This window comes from Cebidichthys violaceus, unplaced genomic scaffold, assembly GCF_023349555.1.
Source record: "Cebidichthys violaceus isolate CVI_PGR_0920_01 unplaced genomic scaffold, fCebVio1.0.p SCAF_334, whole genome shotgun sequence".
Lineage (NCBI taxonomy): Eukaryota > Metazoa > Chordata > Actinopteri > Perciformes > Stichaeidae > Cebidichthys > Cebidichthys violaceus.
This window is the reverse complement of record NW_027176522.1, coordinates 25,972-42,846: the sequence shown is the minus strand read 5'-3', so window position 1 is coordinate 42,846 and position 16,875 is coordinate 25,972. Positions and strand designations below refer to the sequence as shown.

Genomic DNA, 16,875 nt, shown 5'->3' with positions numbered 1-16,875 from the left:
AGATTCCCCCCCCCCCCCCCGCTGCCTCGTTCCAGCTCTCGCAGCGCAAACCCAAATGGAAGTGAGTTGGTGAGCGGCTCTTGACGAAAACTTTGCACAAAAAAAAAAAAATGTCATTTGTGACTTCTTGTTTAGTGATGAATGCGTTTTAATGACTGAATTAGAAGTCTCTGGAGTTGTTTCTATGTTGTACAAGAGGGAATCCACCGTCGTGGCGCTTACATAAAAGAAACTCTTGTTTTTTTTCCCCATCCCTGCCTGGCCCTTTTCGCCCCGCACAAGTGTAGAAATAGAAATAGTGACACATGCAGCGTGTTGAGCTGAAGCTTTGACACTGACTGTAACTGATCTAATGGTCTCTCTGCTACTAGCAGGCTTTCGTACTCCAACGGCACAGGCATTTATCAAACATCAGCGTTGCTTTTCCGTTCTCCGTCGATGATATTATTAAGACAAACATGTCTAATGAGGTTGGGAGATAATCCAACTGTTCTTTGTGAAAGATGTGAGAGAATGTGTTTACTGACAGTGATCCAGTGTGTGTTAGTGCGCTGTTTGTTTTACGTTGTTCATATAGAAGCTCTTTGATCATCCCTGGCAGTTTCACTCGCTCGTAATTAATTTAAATGTCTGCAAACAAAGTTTTAATATGTATGCTTTTTGTTTCTATATTTTTGTTGCCACTGTTTTGCCATCTTCAGCATCTAATCCTTCTCTTCCCCCCCCCCCCCCTTCTCCGTCCGTCTGCTCAGACTCTGTCAGATCTGTTGGCGGCGGTGCGCCTCCCCTTCATCCACCCGTCCTACCTGCTGAACGTGGTGGACAACGAGGAGCTGATCAAGTCGTCGGAGGCGTGCCGCGATCTGGTCAACGAGGCCAAGCGCTACCACATGCTGCCCCACGCGCGGCAAGAGATGCAGACGCCCAGGACCCGGCCGCGGCTCTCCGCTGGTAAAAAAAAAACAACAAAAAAACACACGAGCTCGCACACGTAGAGCAGAGATGAACTGATGAGCGGCGTCTTTTGGCCCGCGTGACCCGGGGGCAAGGCGACAGCCACATGATCTGCCGCCCACCAGCGTAATTGAACCAGAACACATCGCCAGGATCTATGCACCCACACACACACACACACACACACACACACACACACACACACACACCCACACACACACACACACACACACACACATATCTTTCATATTTCAAATCATATTTTACTGCTACGGGGCGACGGAGAGGTCAGGTCCCCGCAAGGAGAGCCTGACTTGCAACTGCCTTCTATTGATTTCAGCCCACGACTGGAAAGCAATGATTTAAAGCGCCGTAATGTTTTTTTTCCACACAAATGTTTAAAATACTTTTAAAAAAAAAAAGGTACATGCTGGGGCAACAGGGTCGTAGTTCCAAATGTCAGCACAGGTTGTTCTTTCCCATAATCAAACAAATGGCTGCCTGAGCCAAACCTGGTTGAGATTACCATGAAAGGGTTCGAAACCACAACGGATTCCCGGGGCTTTTTTTTTTTACGGGCTGCTGAACCCAGTCTCTTGTACAGCAAACCCCAGCCCGTAAACATCTCCTAACAACAACACTCCTAACACCAGCCAGGCACAGACAGGTCCGTCATCCATTTCAAAGCAAGCAGCCAACCATTCACCGTCTGACCACCGCCGGTGTCCGGGCCATTTGAAGACCGTGTTTGTTTACATCGTTAAATTCAAAGAATCATTCATGGAAATTGGAAGGCGCCTGCAAATTGCTTTTTTTTTTTTTTTTTTTTTGGCCGTTAGATTTTTTCCCTCAGGTCGGCCAGGACCCCACTCTTTCCCCCTGTAAAGAGCTGCCTAATTATAGTGTCTGCATGGTATTATGAGCTTCGCACCAGCACACCTTACCGTTCCACGCAAGTTATTTTCTGCTTGGTAGAATAAAGATAATTGCCTAACAAATGGCACTTTATGGAGAGGTCGGTTCACAAGCCAACGCCGTTGTCCAGCCGATGCGTTTATTTGCCAGTAAACAAACATCGAGGGGACTTGCATTATTTTGGTAACTCTGTAATTACCTGTGATGCAGTCGCACGGGGCTTCATAAAGAATCATTTGCCTCTCGAGAAAAAGACATTTGTGGCATTACACGCGCTCAGCATCGTCCCATTACTCATCCCTCGATCCAGCAGTCTCTCCTTGTTCTCAGCAGTTTCTCCAAGCGTTTTTTTTTTTTTTTTTTCTGTCGAGGACCATTTTTACAGCGTTTGGTATGTGCATATCTCAGGCGTCATACAGCCCCATTACGCATGCTGAAGTGTATATTGATTCACAGCAGCCCGTGGCTCTGTACAACAGAAATATTTAAATGCATAAATGCTGCCGGGATGAATACATTCATGATGCATTACGGCCCCCATTGGCTCAGTGAAGGGGGAAATATATGTACGTTTTTTTTCCGATCAAGTTTTGAACTCCCTTAAAGCTGCAGTTGTCATTATGACTGACTATCTGGACGGAGGATTTGATCTGCGGTGTAAAACTGTCGGTTCTGATGATTGGTGTCTGGATGAATGCGGATGTGCCTCGACGGTCTGACCGTACTCTGTAGGCCTTTTTAATGCCTGAGCGTCGTCCATGTGTCGCTCAGCCATCTGCTGCATTGGACAGGGTGGGCTCTGCACAGCGGGGTGCGTGGTCACCGGGATTGCAGGGTAGCGCACGTACGTGCAGGACGGCGAAAAAGACCGAAAGCAGAGAGTTCTAGGTTGCTGTTGGAGGACAAGAAAGAGAAGAGACGTATGAGAACGGGAGGAGAGGTCAGGATGAGGTCGGAGAGGGGGGGGGGGGGGGGGGAGCCAGGGGGATCAGGAATGAAATTTGAAGGGCAGACATTTGATTGAGTTTATTCCTTGAGCATGTGTCTACTTGTGTAAGCGGTAAGTGTGTGTGTGTCTGTGTATGTGTGTGTGTGTGTGTGTGTGTGTGTGTGTCGTGTGTGTGTGTGTGTGTGTGTCTGTGTGTGTATTTTAAATCTGAGCAAGCAGATGGGGCACCACCTGAGCTCGGTTGATAACTCTGTCAGGCGGAAAAAGAAAGGAAAACTGCCATCCGTGAAGCACTTCTTGCTGAGCACAGTCAATCTGTGAACTTGTGAGTCGCCTGCATATGTGAGTGTATTATAGTGGGTGTGTCTGCGTGCACACAGTGTGTGTGTGTGTGTGTGTGTGTGTGTGTGTGTGTGTGTGTGCGTGCGTGCACGGACACATGCCTGAGTGCCTCACACATTCAGCCTTTTTACTGGTGATGAATGTGAGTTGAATTACATTTTTTTTTTTTCTAAGCCTTGAAATTTTATTTACCCTTGTGAGACAAATTTTTAATTAACATCCTTTCACAGCTATAGACTTAAACGTCTGAATCCGATGATAGAGGTTTTATTCACCGTGCAGGTTTTCCCTAAGCATTCATCCGTAAAGGGCCAACACATTACTGAGGCCAATGTATAAATATAATATAAGAATGATAATGATAACGCATGACAAAAACTGGCATGTTTGAATTAAGATGACAAGAGTTTGACATCTTGGCAGAATGAAACACTTTGTTTTTTTTGTCAGGATGGAACAAATGACGTGTTAATTAGTGAGCTTTAGATTGTTACCTTCATACACAGCTGTTAGCTTGTTGAAGCTAAGCTAACCGGTTGCTGCTTACAGCCCATAGACTGTATATAAGAAGAGCATCTCAGTTGTTGCCATATTGGTTTTTTGGCCGTCGCCATCTTGTTTTTGTTTTTTTGCAACCAGAAGTCACACGGTAGGGTAGCTAATGAAACGGTGGAATGAAACATTTTTAGGCAACTAAAATGCTCCAGTTTACTTTCTTGAACTACAAACAACTTGTGAAAGTTGTTAGAGCAACTCCCCCCTGCTGTAGCATTGACAGATTATCAGCTAAAGTTTCTATGGCGGGCGTGTTAGCTATAAATCGGTCATTTACACGTCTGGCAAAGCTAGCATTCACTTGTGTTGTGTTTCTGTCCAACCGACAATGATTCACTTTCTGAATTTAGAGCGGTTAAGTTCCATAAAACCAAACCAGTTAGTCAAACGGATGCTTAAAGGTTCTGTAGAACCGAGGGGGATCTGCAGGGTCTCCACCTTTCACATTACACGAAGTAATTGTATCCGTTGTTTATACAGAAATATTGATTTAATATTACAGTATGGTGGTAAAAACCTGGCAAAATGTTGATATTAAGCTCATATATCATGTCACGAGTAAAAAAAAAAACATTAATAGGAATATTAATGGTCTATGAAGACACACTCGGCAATGTGCTCGTAAGATGGAAGAGCGTGAACTTTTTTAAATTTAACAGAAAGGCCGACATCTTAATGAGTACTTGCCCCATTAGCTATAAGCTCTGAAAAAAGTTCCTTCTATTGCCGCTGAATAGAAGCAGCCAGATGGTTTCCACACACCCTTTAATTGTCTTGTTTTCCCAGGTTTTTTTCTTTATATAGAGTCCCGCTGTGCTGCATTGTGGTAATTTACTTCTTTACTTAATAGCCCAGTTTTTATTGGTGGTTGATTTTTTTATATCAGTCACTCTTGACAGGTCCTGGCCAGTCATTGCATTGTTTGACTAAAAACAAAACAAAAAATACACGTATAACAGCGCTGGAAAGCATTTGGACGACGCTCTTTTCAATTACGACAAGGCAAGAGTCATCAAATTTGAATAACCACCATTGATATAAAGTTTATTTTTGAGTTGCCTCGCTGACTGAAAATGAAACCGTCCTCCGTCTCACTTTGCACCTCGTTTGCATTCTGGAGCGTTTTTTACTGAGTGGATGCTCTGCCCATTAATTTTATTAGATGCTAATTAAGGAGCCAAAAAAGATATTCAGCATAGAAATAGGCTCTCTGTGATTTTCAAATATAAACTTTTAAATTTTAAACTCAGTATGCATCGGGTTTTTGCGTGAATGAACAGATGGCATTATTGTATCTTTCTGTTGTTTTAACATACTGTGTGCACTAACTTTAGGGATACTTATCTTTACGTCATGTCATTCTTATACCTCATTTTCCTGCTGCAGCTGTGAACTTTCCAGGGTAGGCAGGCGGGGTGGGGGGGTGGGGGGGGGGTGGTGGCTGGCTGATGTCTTCTGTTAACAGCCTGCTGTCTTCCTCATTTGGCCAGAAAATAAGAGTCTTGGGTAAAGTGAGATCTACGAGTGACTCGTAATGAATCCACGGTGTTTTGCGTACTGTATGTGTATCCATTAGCTGCTAATTGGTTAATTAGAGTGGGGATGTGCATCTGATTAGCTGTCATTAGACGTTCCGGGGGATCGTGGGGATTAAACAGCCGCTGGTGCCGGTAGTTTACTCGCAAACCTTTTTTTTTTTTTGTCTTAAGTCGTAAGATGCTCTCTGATTTATAACCTCTATGCTTGTGTTTGTGTGCGAGAGGAAAGTTCCCTTCGGTATACGTGCTGCTTGTGTAAGCGGCCAAAAAAACCGAAAAAAACCCATACACTGTGTTCCCATTTCCCTTTCTCCACATGTGTCGCTGTGCTCGGCTCGGAGGAGGGAGGAGAGCGCCAGGGCAAACTGTTAACTCAACCCAGCCAAGTGGAATAGCACTCAGACAAATGAGCTGTAATGACTAGGAGACGCAGGGGTCCAGCTCAGCTCACACTGTTCCTCTGTCTCGCTCACACACACACACACACACACACACACACACACACTTACACATTGTTATATCTTTAAATACTTGTGCTGTAGGAAGGAATCCTAAAAAAAAAAAAAAGAAGCTCCATTCTTTCTCAGCTTGTCTTTCTTTACGTCCACTTTATGATCGTCTGTAATCAAGCGCTCATGTGTCTCAAGGCGGAAAAGTCAAGAATCACAATATAATAATACAGCAGCAGCAGCAGCAGCAGAGATAAGAGTTCAGGCTTGCAGCAGGTTCACTCCGGTGTTTACGAACACGTGTTGCACCTATGTGATCATTCCTTTCACTAGATGTTTCAGTTTAAAGTTCGAGACATCAAGATCTTTTATTTTTTCCTTCAAAACTGAGATCACAACCCGAGCATGTTGGAAATGTTGATATTAAACGTTATTGGTCATTTTACATCCTGCAGCCAAATAAAAAAAAAAAAAAAAAAAGCCTGTGCTGGTTGCGTGCTGGTCGGAAAATGGCTGGATTTCATTTTATCAGCCAGCACAATGGCTTGGCTTGCGTCCACATTTTTTGGAGACAATAAAACCGGGCTGTTCTGTGGGGTCCATACGAAGCCCGTAGGCGTGACATTCATCTACTCATTCACACCTCCGCCAGCCAGCGGACTCCTTGGAGAGCGGCCGTAATGCCGCCGCCGCCGCCGCCGCCGCAGAGAAAGGAGAATGAGATTCACACCTTGTAAGGAGAGCATAAAATATCATCAGATGTCTTCCCTCTGTAGTCTGCCACCTACTGCTTCTGGCTCAGGACTGATTAACACTCTTGTCTCGCTGATCGCCTCAACTTTTCTCAAATATTCCTCGTCAACACTGACAGTGGCTCTTTTTCATGGAATAATTGAATTTGTCTGTGATCGTCTCTCTGGCTGCACAGCCTCAACGCTAACCATTAAGCGAGGCGAACGCGGCGGGGAAGCTGTCAGCAGTTTGGAAAGACAATTATAAGCTCTCTTTTTTTTTTTTTTTGATTTTATGTCAGGACTGTGTTGATTATTGTCCTGCTCTGTGTAATTATTCAGCCTGGTTTGTCGTTTAGAGCCAATGCAGCGTGAGATTACTCTGGTTCACCTCTCAAACTGGAAAAGCAGGATGCAGGAGAATGTGCCAGAAATGTCTTAATCGCTCTATGTGAAGAGTGCCCTTCAGCGGATCCTCTTCCGATTTTTATTTCTGGAGCCTGAGATGGTATTTGAGGGAAGGAGAGAGGGAGGGAGAAAGAATCGGAGCGACCGAGCAGCAGAGAGAGAAGAGAGGGAAAGTTGAATGTAGCCGCTCACAGGAGAATTGGGAGTGTGAGTTTTTGATATTCCGCCGGCTTATCAGTGAAATCTCGAGCAAACATGTCTATCTCGGCTCATAAATGTAACATCGGGGCAGTAAATCTAGATTTGATAACCCCTGGTCTGAATGTCTGCAGGGGCTGCAGCCAAAATTAAGGTTTCCGTCCACTTGACCTTTCAGCTGGTGACTACTGTTAGCCTGAGCTACCGAGGAGACAAAGAAGGGCGACGGAGTCGGGGGGTTGACAGGCGATCGCCTCGGCCGCAGTCTGCAAAACATGACTGGTTTTCTTCCCAGAGCCCCACTTGGTGCTCGGACCCAAAGCGAGCAGCATTTGCAGGAAGGTGGCTCGCGGCACATCTGGCGTCTCTGACCTGCCGTACCTGCTGCAAGGGCTGGAAGGCTGCTTCAGCCTCATCCAATATTCAGCAGACACCTGGTTAGAGCTGTATCATCGCATGTGCTGATGGTGCAGATTCGGTTGTTTGGACTGCGGCTGCATGTGTGCCTGCATCTATTGAATCACAATGTTTACGATTTAAAATACTGCAGAAGTTTAAACGGGTCATCCGTTCAATTTAGAGCAGAACATCCCGTTGCTTTCCTATTGTTGCTGCGTCTAACCGTGCTGGATAGATTTTTGGTTTTGACGTATCCGTCTCTGGTTTTGCTTTGTGTCGCCTGCCCGATTTCAATACGTGAGAGGGGAAATGAGATTTCCTGCTCACGCAGCATTGAAGCATTACATTTAAAAAATTCAACAGAAACATCTCTCTCCGGTGACAGTGTCCCAGTTACTCTGGAAAACTCCACAGAATAAACCCTGAACAGTTTCTCTGGTAGAAAGTAGTTCCACCAAAAAAAAAACCATGAACTGTGAGGTGTGTGGATCATACTGAGTAGTGAGGACACTGTTTCTGGAGAGACACAATGCAGTTTCTTTTATGTAATTAGGACGCTGCGAGCGCCACAGACCACTAATCACGTCACTGTCGTTGTATCCGGGCGGAGGTGGAAATCTCAGACAAGGATGTGTGAGTCAGTCATCTGAGTGTATTGACCCTTTAAACATAGTTTGAAGTCATTTGAGGCCGTTATAAAAAAAAATAAAACAAACTAATTGGAAGTATACCAGCCAATCACTGAAGTGCAGAGAAAAAACATCCAAAAATGTGCACAGACATAGACACACTTGAAATTGTACACAAGCATAACACACATCGCACATCCCTGGACCCTGACATTATTTGAGAGCCTTTGGCCTCCCTGATCCTCACCGTGGCAAATTAACACCCTGGGAGAGAAATCATAGGATTAGGGAGAGAGAGAGAGAGAGAGAGAGAGAGAGAGAGAGAGAGAGAGAGAGAGAGAGAGATTAGAGAGAAGCGGCTGAGATAAGAGGAAATGGTTATGGACCAGCAGTGAGATATGAATGGCTCTGAGCCCTGAGAGACAGACTGCTGGTGTCGCTGTGCCTCGTGATACCCAGCGAGTCAAAGTCTGCACCAGCTTTCCCTCAGTCATACAGCACTATGAATGTATTCACACATATATTTATACATGCGACACATTTACTAACACACACATTGACGCTTTTATTTCCGTTTGTCTCACGAGGACTAGACCAGATGTTTGTTTTTCACTGTCACCTGTGTATTCCTGTGATTCCTGTGATTTGCGTGTTTAATGGCTGACTGCAAAGCAACCGAGTTTCCTTCCGCGACAATAATAATAAAGTTAAACGCTAACGAGAAGCGGAGCTCAAACTCTTATTGTCTTATTAGCGACGTACTCCTTCATAAAGAGCTTTAAGCACCTTCACGGGTTTCTCTGTTTGAAGCTAGTCATGACGAAGATGTGCTATGAAATGAGGAAAGCGGAGAAGTTGGAGATGCTTTTCATCGCTGAGACAATTAGAGATCACTGCCACTGATATATCGTACTTCCTGTCTACTTCACTGTAGAGCTGTTTGGCACAGGAAGGAACACATCTGGATGACCAGAGTCACTGAACAAATCTAGAACTTTTTACTGGTTACCTTTACTGGCGACTGACTAGTCTAGTCGATGAACGGTTAGTTATTTATGGGTTAAAGCCAATTGAAAGACAGCAAAATCCGCAAATTCCTTTAGTTTAAACCACTTTATGGACTTCTCCTCCACGTTGGCTTAACAGCCGTTGATGAAGATCATGGGATGTGACTGAAAGCCCCAAAAACAGTTACTAAACGGACCTTGAGGTGAGATTGTTTTGTCGACTTTTTCCTCAAATAAAGAATGAAAGTCTTGGGGGGGGGGGGGGGGGGGGGGGGGGGCGGGTGTTTGTCGTAGTACGAACCACTTAAAGGCAAGGGCATCTAATGCTGGGAAGACAATTCTCACACATGCACATGACATGCATTTCAGCGAGGCACTTCAGCCCGCGCTCAGTAACTACAAGGTGTCAGCGTGGATCTCTCTGCAACCTCACTTTAACCCAAACCCCCGCAATGTCCCTTTGACTTTAACCGGAGCGAAGCGCGGCTGGTTAAAGGAAGCTCACGGAGAGCCGATCGAGAGGTAAAAGGTGCAGGGGGGGGGGGGGGGGGGGGGGGGGGACGCAGTGAAGGAAGATGAAATGGAGAGTATATTGGGGGAAAAAGTGCAACGACTCCTGGGGTTTTTCAGAAGGAACGACTTGAAGAGAGAGAGAGAAAGGGGGGATAGAGATGGAGCAAAGACTCCCGTAGGTTGAGAAAGAGAGAGAGATGGAGGAAGAGAGGGAGGCGTTAGCCTCGGGGTATAAAAAAAAAAGAGGATGAATAGTGAAAGCAGGGTCACAGCATGGGGCAGAGAGCAAGGAGACACATAACAAGGTGAGATAAGAGCCAGAGTGGCAGCAGGGAAGAGGAAGCGACAGAATCTTTCCGTTCTGTCTTCATCTTTCCATCAACCTCCCTTCTTCTGGTGTCACTGTACGTCCGTGTTTGTGTGTTTGTGTGTGTGTGTGTGTGTGTGTGTGTGTGTGTGTGTGTGTCCAGTGAGAATCCGGCTTGTTCTTGCATGAGGTAAAACATGGGCGGCGTGCTCCTGTCGCAGATCGGTTTCATTTGGTTGAAGTCGAGTTGGGCGGAAGCAATAGGCAGATACTGCCAGGGGGTTGTGGGTTATTTTTGCGTGTGTGCGCATCATGCTCTGCGGGTGGGCATCAAATTCAATTTGAGATTCAGCACTTACAGAAGCCTGTCCGCTCCTCAGAATACATGCTTCTTCTTCTTTTCTTTTTTTTGCCATACAACTCACAGCCTGCGATGACTGAAGCCTCCTCCTGAGAGATTTAATACAGGGCTCTGTCCAGGTGCTTCCATTGTACTCTTTGTTTACGCTCAGTGCACGCTGCCTCGCTTGTCTCCTGTCTCCTGTCTCCTGTCTCACTCATGTGTGTTTGCTGATGTTCTAATGGACCATTTCTTAAAGCTGCAGTAGTCAATATGTGTCTATTAATATTTAAAGGGATTAAAATGGCTACATGTACGTAAAAAAGTGCCAATGGACAACGCCGTGGTAGCGGCCTGTCAATCACCGTGTAGCCCCGCCCTAAAGCATCCCCTGCTTTATGGTCTGTTTGACTCTAAATGGACCATCATTAATAAATGAACATCATGCTGTATTGAAGAAGACTTGAAACTAGAGATTGAGACCATAAACTCATGTTTACAATGTTTACTGAGGGAATAAATCAAGAGAGAAGTAGAGTCATTTTCTATACAACCAGACATTTTGCAAATAACTACTAGACTAATAGAAATGATGCTTTTAGTTTAAGCCCTTCTGCATTGGCTTCACTTTTCACAAACGGAGGTTGCTGCCTGGCTTTAGTGGTAAATGTCGGCACACAGGACTAGAGAAAGAATTTAATTGCAAACAAGGCACTTCCTGTATTTATGTATTTGCTCATGTATGTTCCTTCTAAGCAGGGTAAGTCGTTCAAAAGTTGCGATCGAATGTTTTGTTTTTTTTCCCCTGAATATAGACAGGTTGAAAATATACCCGAAATATAACCAAAGGTCAGTAACAATCAGAAGAAGCAGACATTTTCCTCCCAAACTGCCACGGGTATAAACTCCGTCAGGGAAAAAAAAAAACATGAGCTGTCAAGACTTGGTTATCCCTTCATCCCCAACCGCTCGCCTTCATCCTTCGATCTTCCATCCCTTCATCCCTCTACCCAACTCCCATCAAACCTGTGGCTGACTGACAGCCGTCCCTGTGAGGCTTCCTTTTCGGGGGGAAAAAAAGCTCACACGCACGCACACACACACACACACACACACACCCACGCAACCATCTGATCCGATGGCGTGACTCCCCCGTCAGCGGCGCCGCTCTCTCTGTTTTGTTGCGTTCTGACAGGCCGGTGTTGGGTCGTGTTAGCTTGTGAATGTGTTCAGGGCTTCAGGGGTCAGAGCTCCGCTGCAGCCTCGACGCACAGATGTGGACTCTCTCTCCCTGACGTGTCCGGCCGAGCGGAAAGCTCCACGAGCAACCCTGCACATATGCAGGAGGTGATCATGAAGACCTGCGTGTGCGCAGACACACAGTTCGGCGCGTTGAAGCGGAATGTAGAATTGCTTAAGCAGGCCTAATTGGACACAGTGGGGGTTCAAGAAGGAGACATTTCTATGAGGAAAAACATTCTTTAGTCCTTTTTTCTCATGTTTACTTTGTCAGGAACATTAGTAGTACATGTACATCGTCCACCATGTTTTAAGACGGAATAGAATTCTTTTTATTTCTTCCTGAACAACACGAATCCATACAGATATTACAACAAAACCGTGGAACATTGATTGACGCGCACACGGGAAAAGGAAAACTTCAAATTGGCTCACACATGGACACTGAAACTTTGACAACTTAATTGAGGCAGTCAATATGAACAAAGTGAAACGGCTAAAAAGATGTAAGAAAAGGAGATGAAAAGAGATGAAAATGTAATCCTGTAAAAGCGGAGGGGAAAAACGGTCCGACTTTTTAAAATCCAATAAAGTTGAAACGCTGCGTGTGATGAAGAGAAATGGAGTGCAAACACGTACGGCAATAGCAGCAAACTAATCACAAGCAAGAAACAATAGCAGAGCAAAGTCAATATAATTAATGTGTGTGTGTGTGTGTGTGTGTAGGAATGGTTGGAGGCTCATGAGAGGGAAGACAAAGAGCCTGTTTTCACTTCATTTTTTTCCCCCCAAAGAACAGCTGCTGTAGCTGCTACTGTCTTATAAAACTACACTCCCATTTGTTAGCTGCATACCCAAGGTCTTGAGGGCCGTTTGAGCCGGGGGCGCGATTCCCATGAAGCTGTGAAAACGAGCTCGTGATGGACGCGAATTCAAGCGCTCCACGTTTGCGCACCTTTTTTTTTACTCGCTGCCAGAAAGGGGCGGAGACTCGCACGGCTCCCACGCCCTCCGCGTATTCTCCCGATTTGTCCTTTTTTCTTTTTAAGCTCGTGTACCTTCATCCTCGCAGCGACTCTGTCACAGTTTCTCCTCGAGCCGTCTTTCTCGTCCTACGCAGAGGAAAGGCGTTCTTGTAAATATCTCGCTGAGGAAAAGAGCCAGTCAGCTCTAAGCTGTCCGCTAAGTCTAAGCTGTATGTCCACGATATGTCTGAGGCAGTGCTTACTGCTCTGTCTGTTTGCTCAGACTCACCAAAGCCCATTGTAGTTTTTTTTTTTTTGTATCTTTCTCCTCTTTTACCCTTTTTTTTCTCATCCTGGAGAAAAAAAACAAACAAACTCTCTGTTTTACCGGCTTTGGAAGAAAAATAGAAGCTTAAGAGTTGGAAATAAATAAATAAGGGGATACTTTCTTTCAGTGAAAGAAACAGACAGCCGCCTATGGATGTATCGATCCAAGCAGATGAACCAGTGGTTAGCCTTGGGTTGGAATGTTTGAAGATAAGTCTTCCCTCCACTTCCATCTTTTCCATTCCATCTTTCTTTCTCTTCCTCTTTCTCTTTCTCTCCTCACCCCTTCCTCTCTCCCTCCCTGGCTCGCCTCCCTCCTCCCTCCCTCCTCCCTCCCGCCTGCTTACAAACACACAGCTCATTTCTGTCGTCTTGCCTGCTCACTGGAGCCTGCTGCTGAAGACTGAGAGGACCTGAGACACGCATGTGGCAGCCCGCCAACCTGTTTGTGTGTTTTGGATCACTGGTGTCTTTATCCAGCAGCTCCCCGTGTGTGTGTTTTGTGTGTGTGTGTGTGTGTGTGTGTGTGTGTGTGTCTGTCTGTGTGTGTGTGTGTGTGTGCGTCTGAGAGCAGAGATCGGCTGAGAAGCAATAGGGATGAGTGCTGAACGTGTCTCAAGTATCTTCTCAATCACACTAGGTCCTCAGCTCATGTGTGTGTGTGTGTGTGTGTGTACACAAGTCCAGACGCATCTCCTCGTGGAGATGTACACAGATTGATTCTCGCCTATTGATTTTGCGATTCTCTTATGCCAACGCTCAAACACAGTGTATGTTTCACTGTGGGAGTGTGTGTGTGTGTGTGTGTGTGTGTGTGTGGACATGTAGAGGAAGGACGGCAGCCCCATCGGTCTCGGTAATTGAGTTATACTTTCCCGTTTACTTCAGTAGTTTTCCTGTGACCGAGAGGAAACTTTTTCCGTTTTGCATTTCCACCGACAAGCTTATTGACTCAGGGACAAACCGAGTCTCGCTGAATTCAAAACAGCAGACTTATAATGTACGGCTAGTTGTCGTTTTGTCCGTTTGCACGCTGACTATCAAGGTTCTGTGAAAAGTTTCAACACCACCTCTCTATTATTTACATTTTTGACAATACTTTTGGCTCCAAAAGAAGAAGACAAATTAAAAGATGAAAAGAGAAGTTTAGTCGATGGGCTTTGAGCTGTGGAGATTTTGTGGAGCCGTTTTTGCTTTGGGCCCTTTGGAGTCTTCTCAGTAATTAGTTTGAGGTTTAAACTGTGATTTATTAGTCCACCGAATGTTCGGCTGATCTTCCAATAGCGCTAGCTCTACACTAACCTTCTGTTTCTATTACGTTTTTTAGAATAGCTTTGCTTAAGCAACACTCCAGTTGATATTCCAGCTTGTTATAGGCATTGTTGTGCACTTGACACTGAAACAGAAACCTGTCCAGCTTCCTGTTTATTTTACCAATGCCTGGTGATTTATTCTATTCTAAACTGTTGCTAACATGGGTCTTTGTCTCTTTCTGCCCTTTCAAATTGTCAGCATGACATTACTTTGCAAACCCTTCATACAAAATGATATCTATTGGTGAAGAGATCTTTCTACAACCTAAACGAATAAAAGACAAATCATATGTATGTATATATATATATATATATATATATATATATATATATATACACACGTGCCACAAAACATAATGCCTCTTAGTTACAGCAGCACTGGGGGCGTCTCAAAGAGGCTTTGATTCAATCTTGGCTCTTATTTACTGGTGGAAACCGTCCCTGATGGCCTGCTTTCTCCCATCTCTTTCCTTCCTTTGTCCTCCCCAATCATCCTCCTCCACCCTCCTCCCGTTCCTTTATCCTCTAGGTGTAGCGGAGGTGATAGTTCTGGTGGGAGGGCGCCAGGCGATCGGGATGAGCCAGCGCTCCCTGACAGCAGTCACCTGTTTTAACCCCCAGAGTAGTAAGTGGTACCCGCTGGCCAGCCTGCCCTTCTACGACCGCGAGTTCTTCAGCGTCATCTCGGCGGGAGACAACATCTACCTGTCAGGTGAGCTAAACCCCCCCCCCGCTCCAGCGGCACAATTGTAGCTTTTCCCCCCCGTCGCAGTCATTTAGCGGCGCAGAGCAGGAGGACAGTAGATGCCATCAGTTAATCTCACTGCAGCAGTGAAAGGTTATCCCTTGCATCCAGGAACGGTTCACGTTAACTTTTGGTTTGGTATGGTAAGTCTTCGTTGAAATAAAGTCGGTCGTCATATGATTCAGTCAAACGAAGACACGAACGTTGGCCTCAAAATGTCTTCTATAGATTTAAAAAAGATATAATACAACAATAACTTGCCCTACATGCAACATCGGGTTGATTTTGCTGATCCTACCTTTGTGGTTTTTAGTGAAACGACTATTAGATGGATTGGACGGACATTCATGTTCCGCTGACGATGAATTATAATAACTTTGGGGATCCTCTGGCTTTTCCTCTAGTGCCATCATCAGGTCATATAGCATTTTATTTTTCAACGCTTGAGTTTATGACTAAATACCTGCAAAACTAAAGACATCAACCCGTAGCTGTACATGTGTTTGCAAATTAGCGAAGTATTAGCATTAGCGAACGTTAGCATGCTGATGAACATCGTCATTGAGAGTTATCATTAGAGCCTCCAGAGCTGCTAGCATGGCTGTCAACTCTTATCTCACTATGATAACAACACTTACCCAAAGTTATCAGGCTTGACGTGTAGAGGTGATGAACACAATCCTTTTCACAGTTTCATCACTGCTAATTCTTTTTTTTCAAGGCAAAAAGACATTGTGGTTTTAGATCAAGGAAATCAAACCATTGGATTTCTGCTCCTGACCTCCTTTTGATGAATTCCCTTTTCATCGAACTGAATCTTGCTAAAGGTCTTTCATTCATGAAGTCTTAGTGAGGACATTTTCTCTTCATGACAAAACTGACTCAACAAAGTGGAGCGACCCAGGGGCCTCACCAACTTCTTGTGACCTTTTGTTCCTTTTTAAAAGGATGGCCGCCCCTCAATCGCCTACTCATCTGTTGCTTTGAAATCTTAGCTCTGACCAACAATGCAGACAACTTTGATGTCTCTCTTTTCAGAAGGGTCCTTTTGTATCGAATGTCTCTCCTGTTTACCTTCTCTAGAGCTTATTTTTTATTTTATTTTTTTACTTTTTTCCCTCTGTGTTGGCTTTACAGTTGCTGCAGTGTTCTGCAGGGTTATTTTGTTCCATAGAGGCACGCTGTGCACTCCGTGACTCCCTCTATGAGACACCTTTAAGTTGCTCCTCCAGAGCTAGACTGAATTTCTCCCTCCTCGGTCCATTTGTGCGAGAATCCTGCACGGTACTCAGACCTTGACATTGCACGGTGGAAATGCAGCAGGATTTGTCCTGCGTGCCACCTTTCCTCTCCCTCTTTTCATATAAATGTAAATTTGTGTTTTGGGCATTGGAACAGGTATGCATGTGTCCGCTGGGAGTCGGGACAGCCAGCGGGGAAATCAGAGGTGTTCTAGCAGGCCAATCAACAGGCTCCGGTCTGTAACCTTCCTAACACTCTGAGCTGGGTCACTGAGTCACGGCTGGTGTTACATGTCAGACTGCACAGCTAACGGGGCCGCCTTGAAGAGAGCTCAAACAAGTGCAGTTTTGATGGTCGGCTGGTTGACTAGTCAACCCGGCGGCAAACAACTTTCAGTCCGGTTTTCTTTTAAATCTCTGAAAAAAAGCACAGCATATTTAGGAGCGGAACTTCTTGAGTTTCTTCAAAGGTTCTTGGTTTCCTGGGATGGTTCATCCAGTGGAAACACCTTCATAATCACCCCACTTGCCCACTTTAATGACCCTTTACCTATGTGTTTCAGGGGGCACAGAGTCTGGTGTGATGTTGGCTGATGTATGGTGCTACATGTCCCTGCTGGACAACTGGAATCTGGTGTCCCGGATGACCGTGCCCCGCTGCAGACACAACAGCCTGGTATACGACGGCAAACTCTACACCATCGGAGGACTGGGCGTGTCGGGGAACCTGGACCACGTGGAGAGGTAAGAGTCGCCTAAAATCATCAGCGGCGCCCGTCTCCAGACACCTCCGGCGGCTCCCAGCTGGCCA

The 16,875-nt window shown here is 45.4% G+C and overlaps 1 protein-coding gene across 1 annotated transcript in view; it reads left to right on the top strand.

The window, feature by feature from the left end:
* Nucleotides 1-752: 752 nt before the first annotated feature.
* The window catches only part of LOC137883589 (kelch-like protein 29), a gene marked incomplete at both ends in the record, with an annotated part of 37,080 nt that continues 20,957 nt past the window's right edge, over nt 753-16,875 (top strand). Inside the window, 3 exons of the mRNA XM_068725128.1 lie at nt 753-951; nt 14,608-14,790; nt 16,628-16,808. Coding sequence (XP_068581229.1) covers nt 753-951; nt 14,608-14,790; nt 16,628-16,808 — 563 coding nt within the window. The remainder of the gene's footprint in view (nt 952-14,607; nt 14,791-16,627; nt 16,809-16,875) is intronic.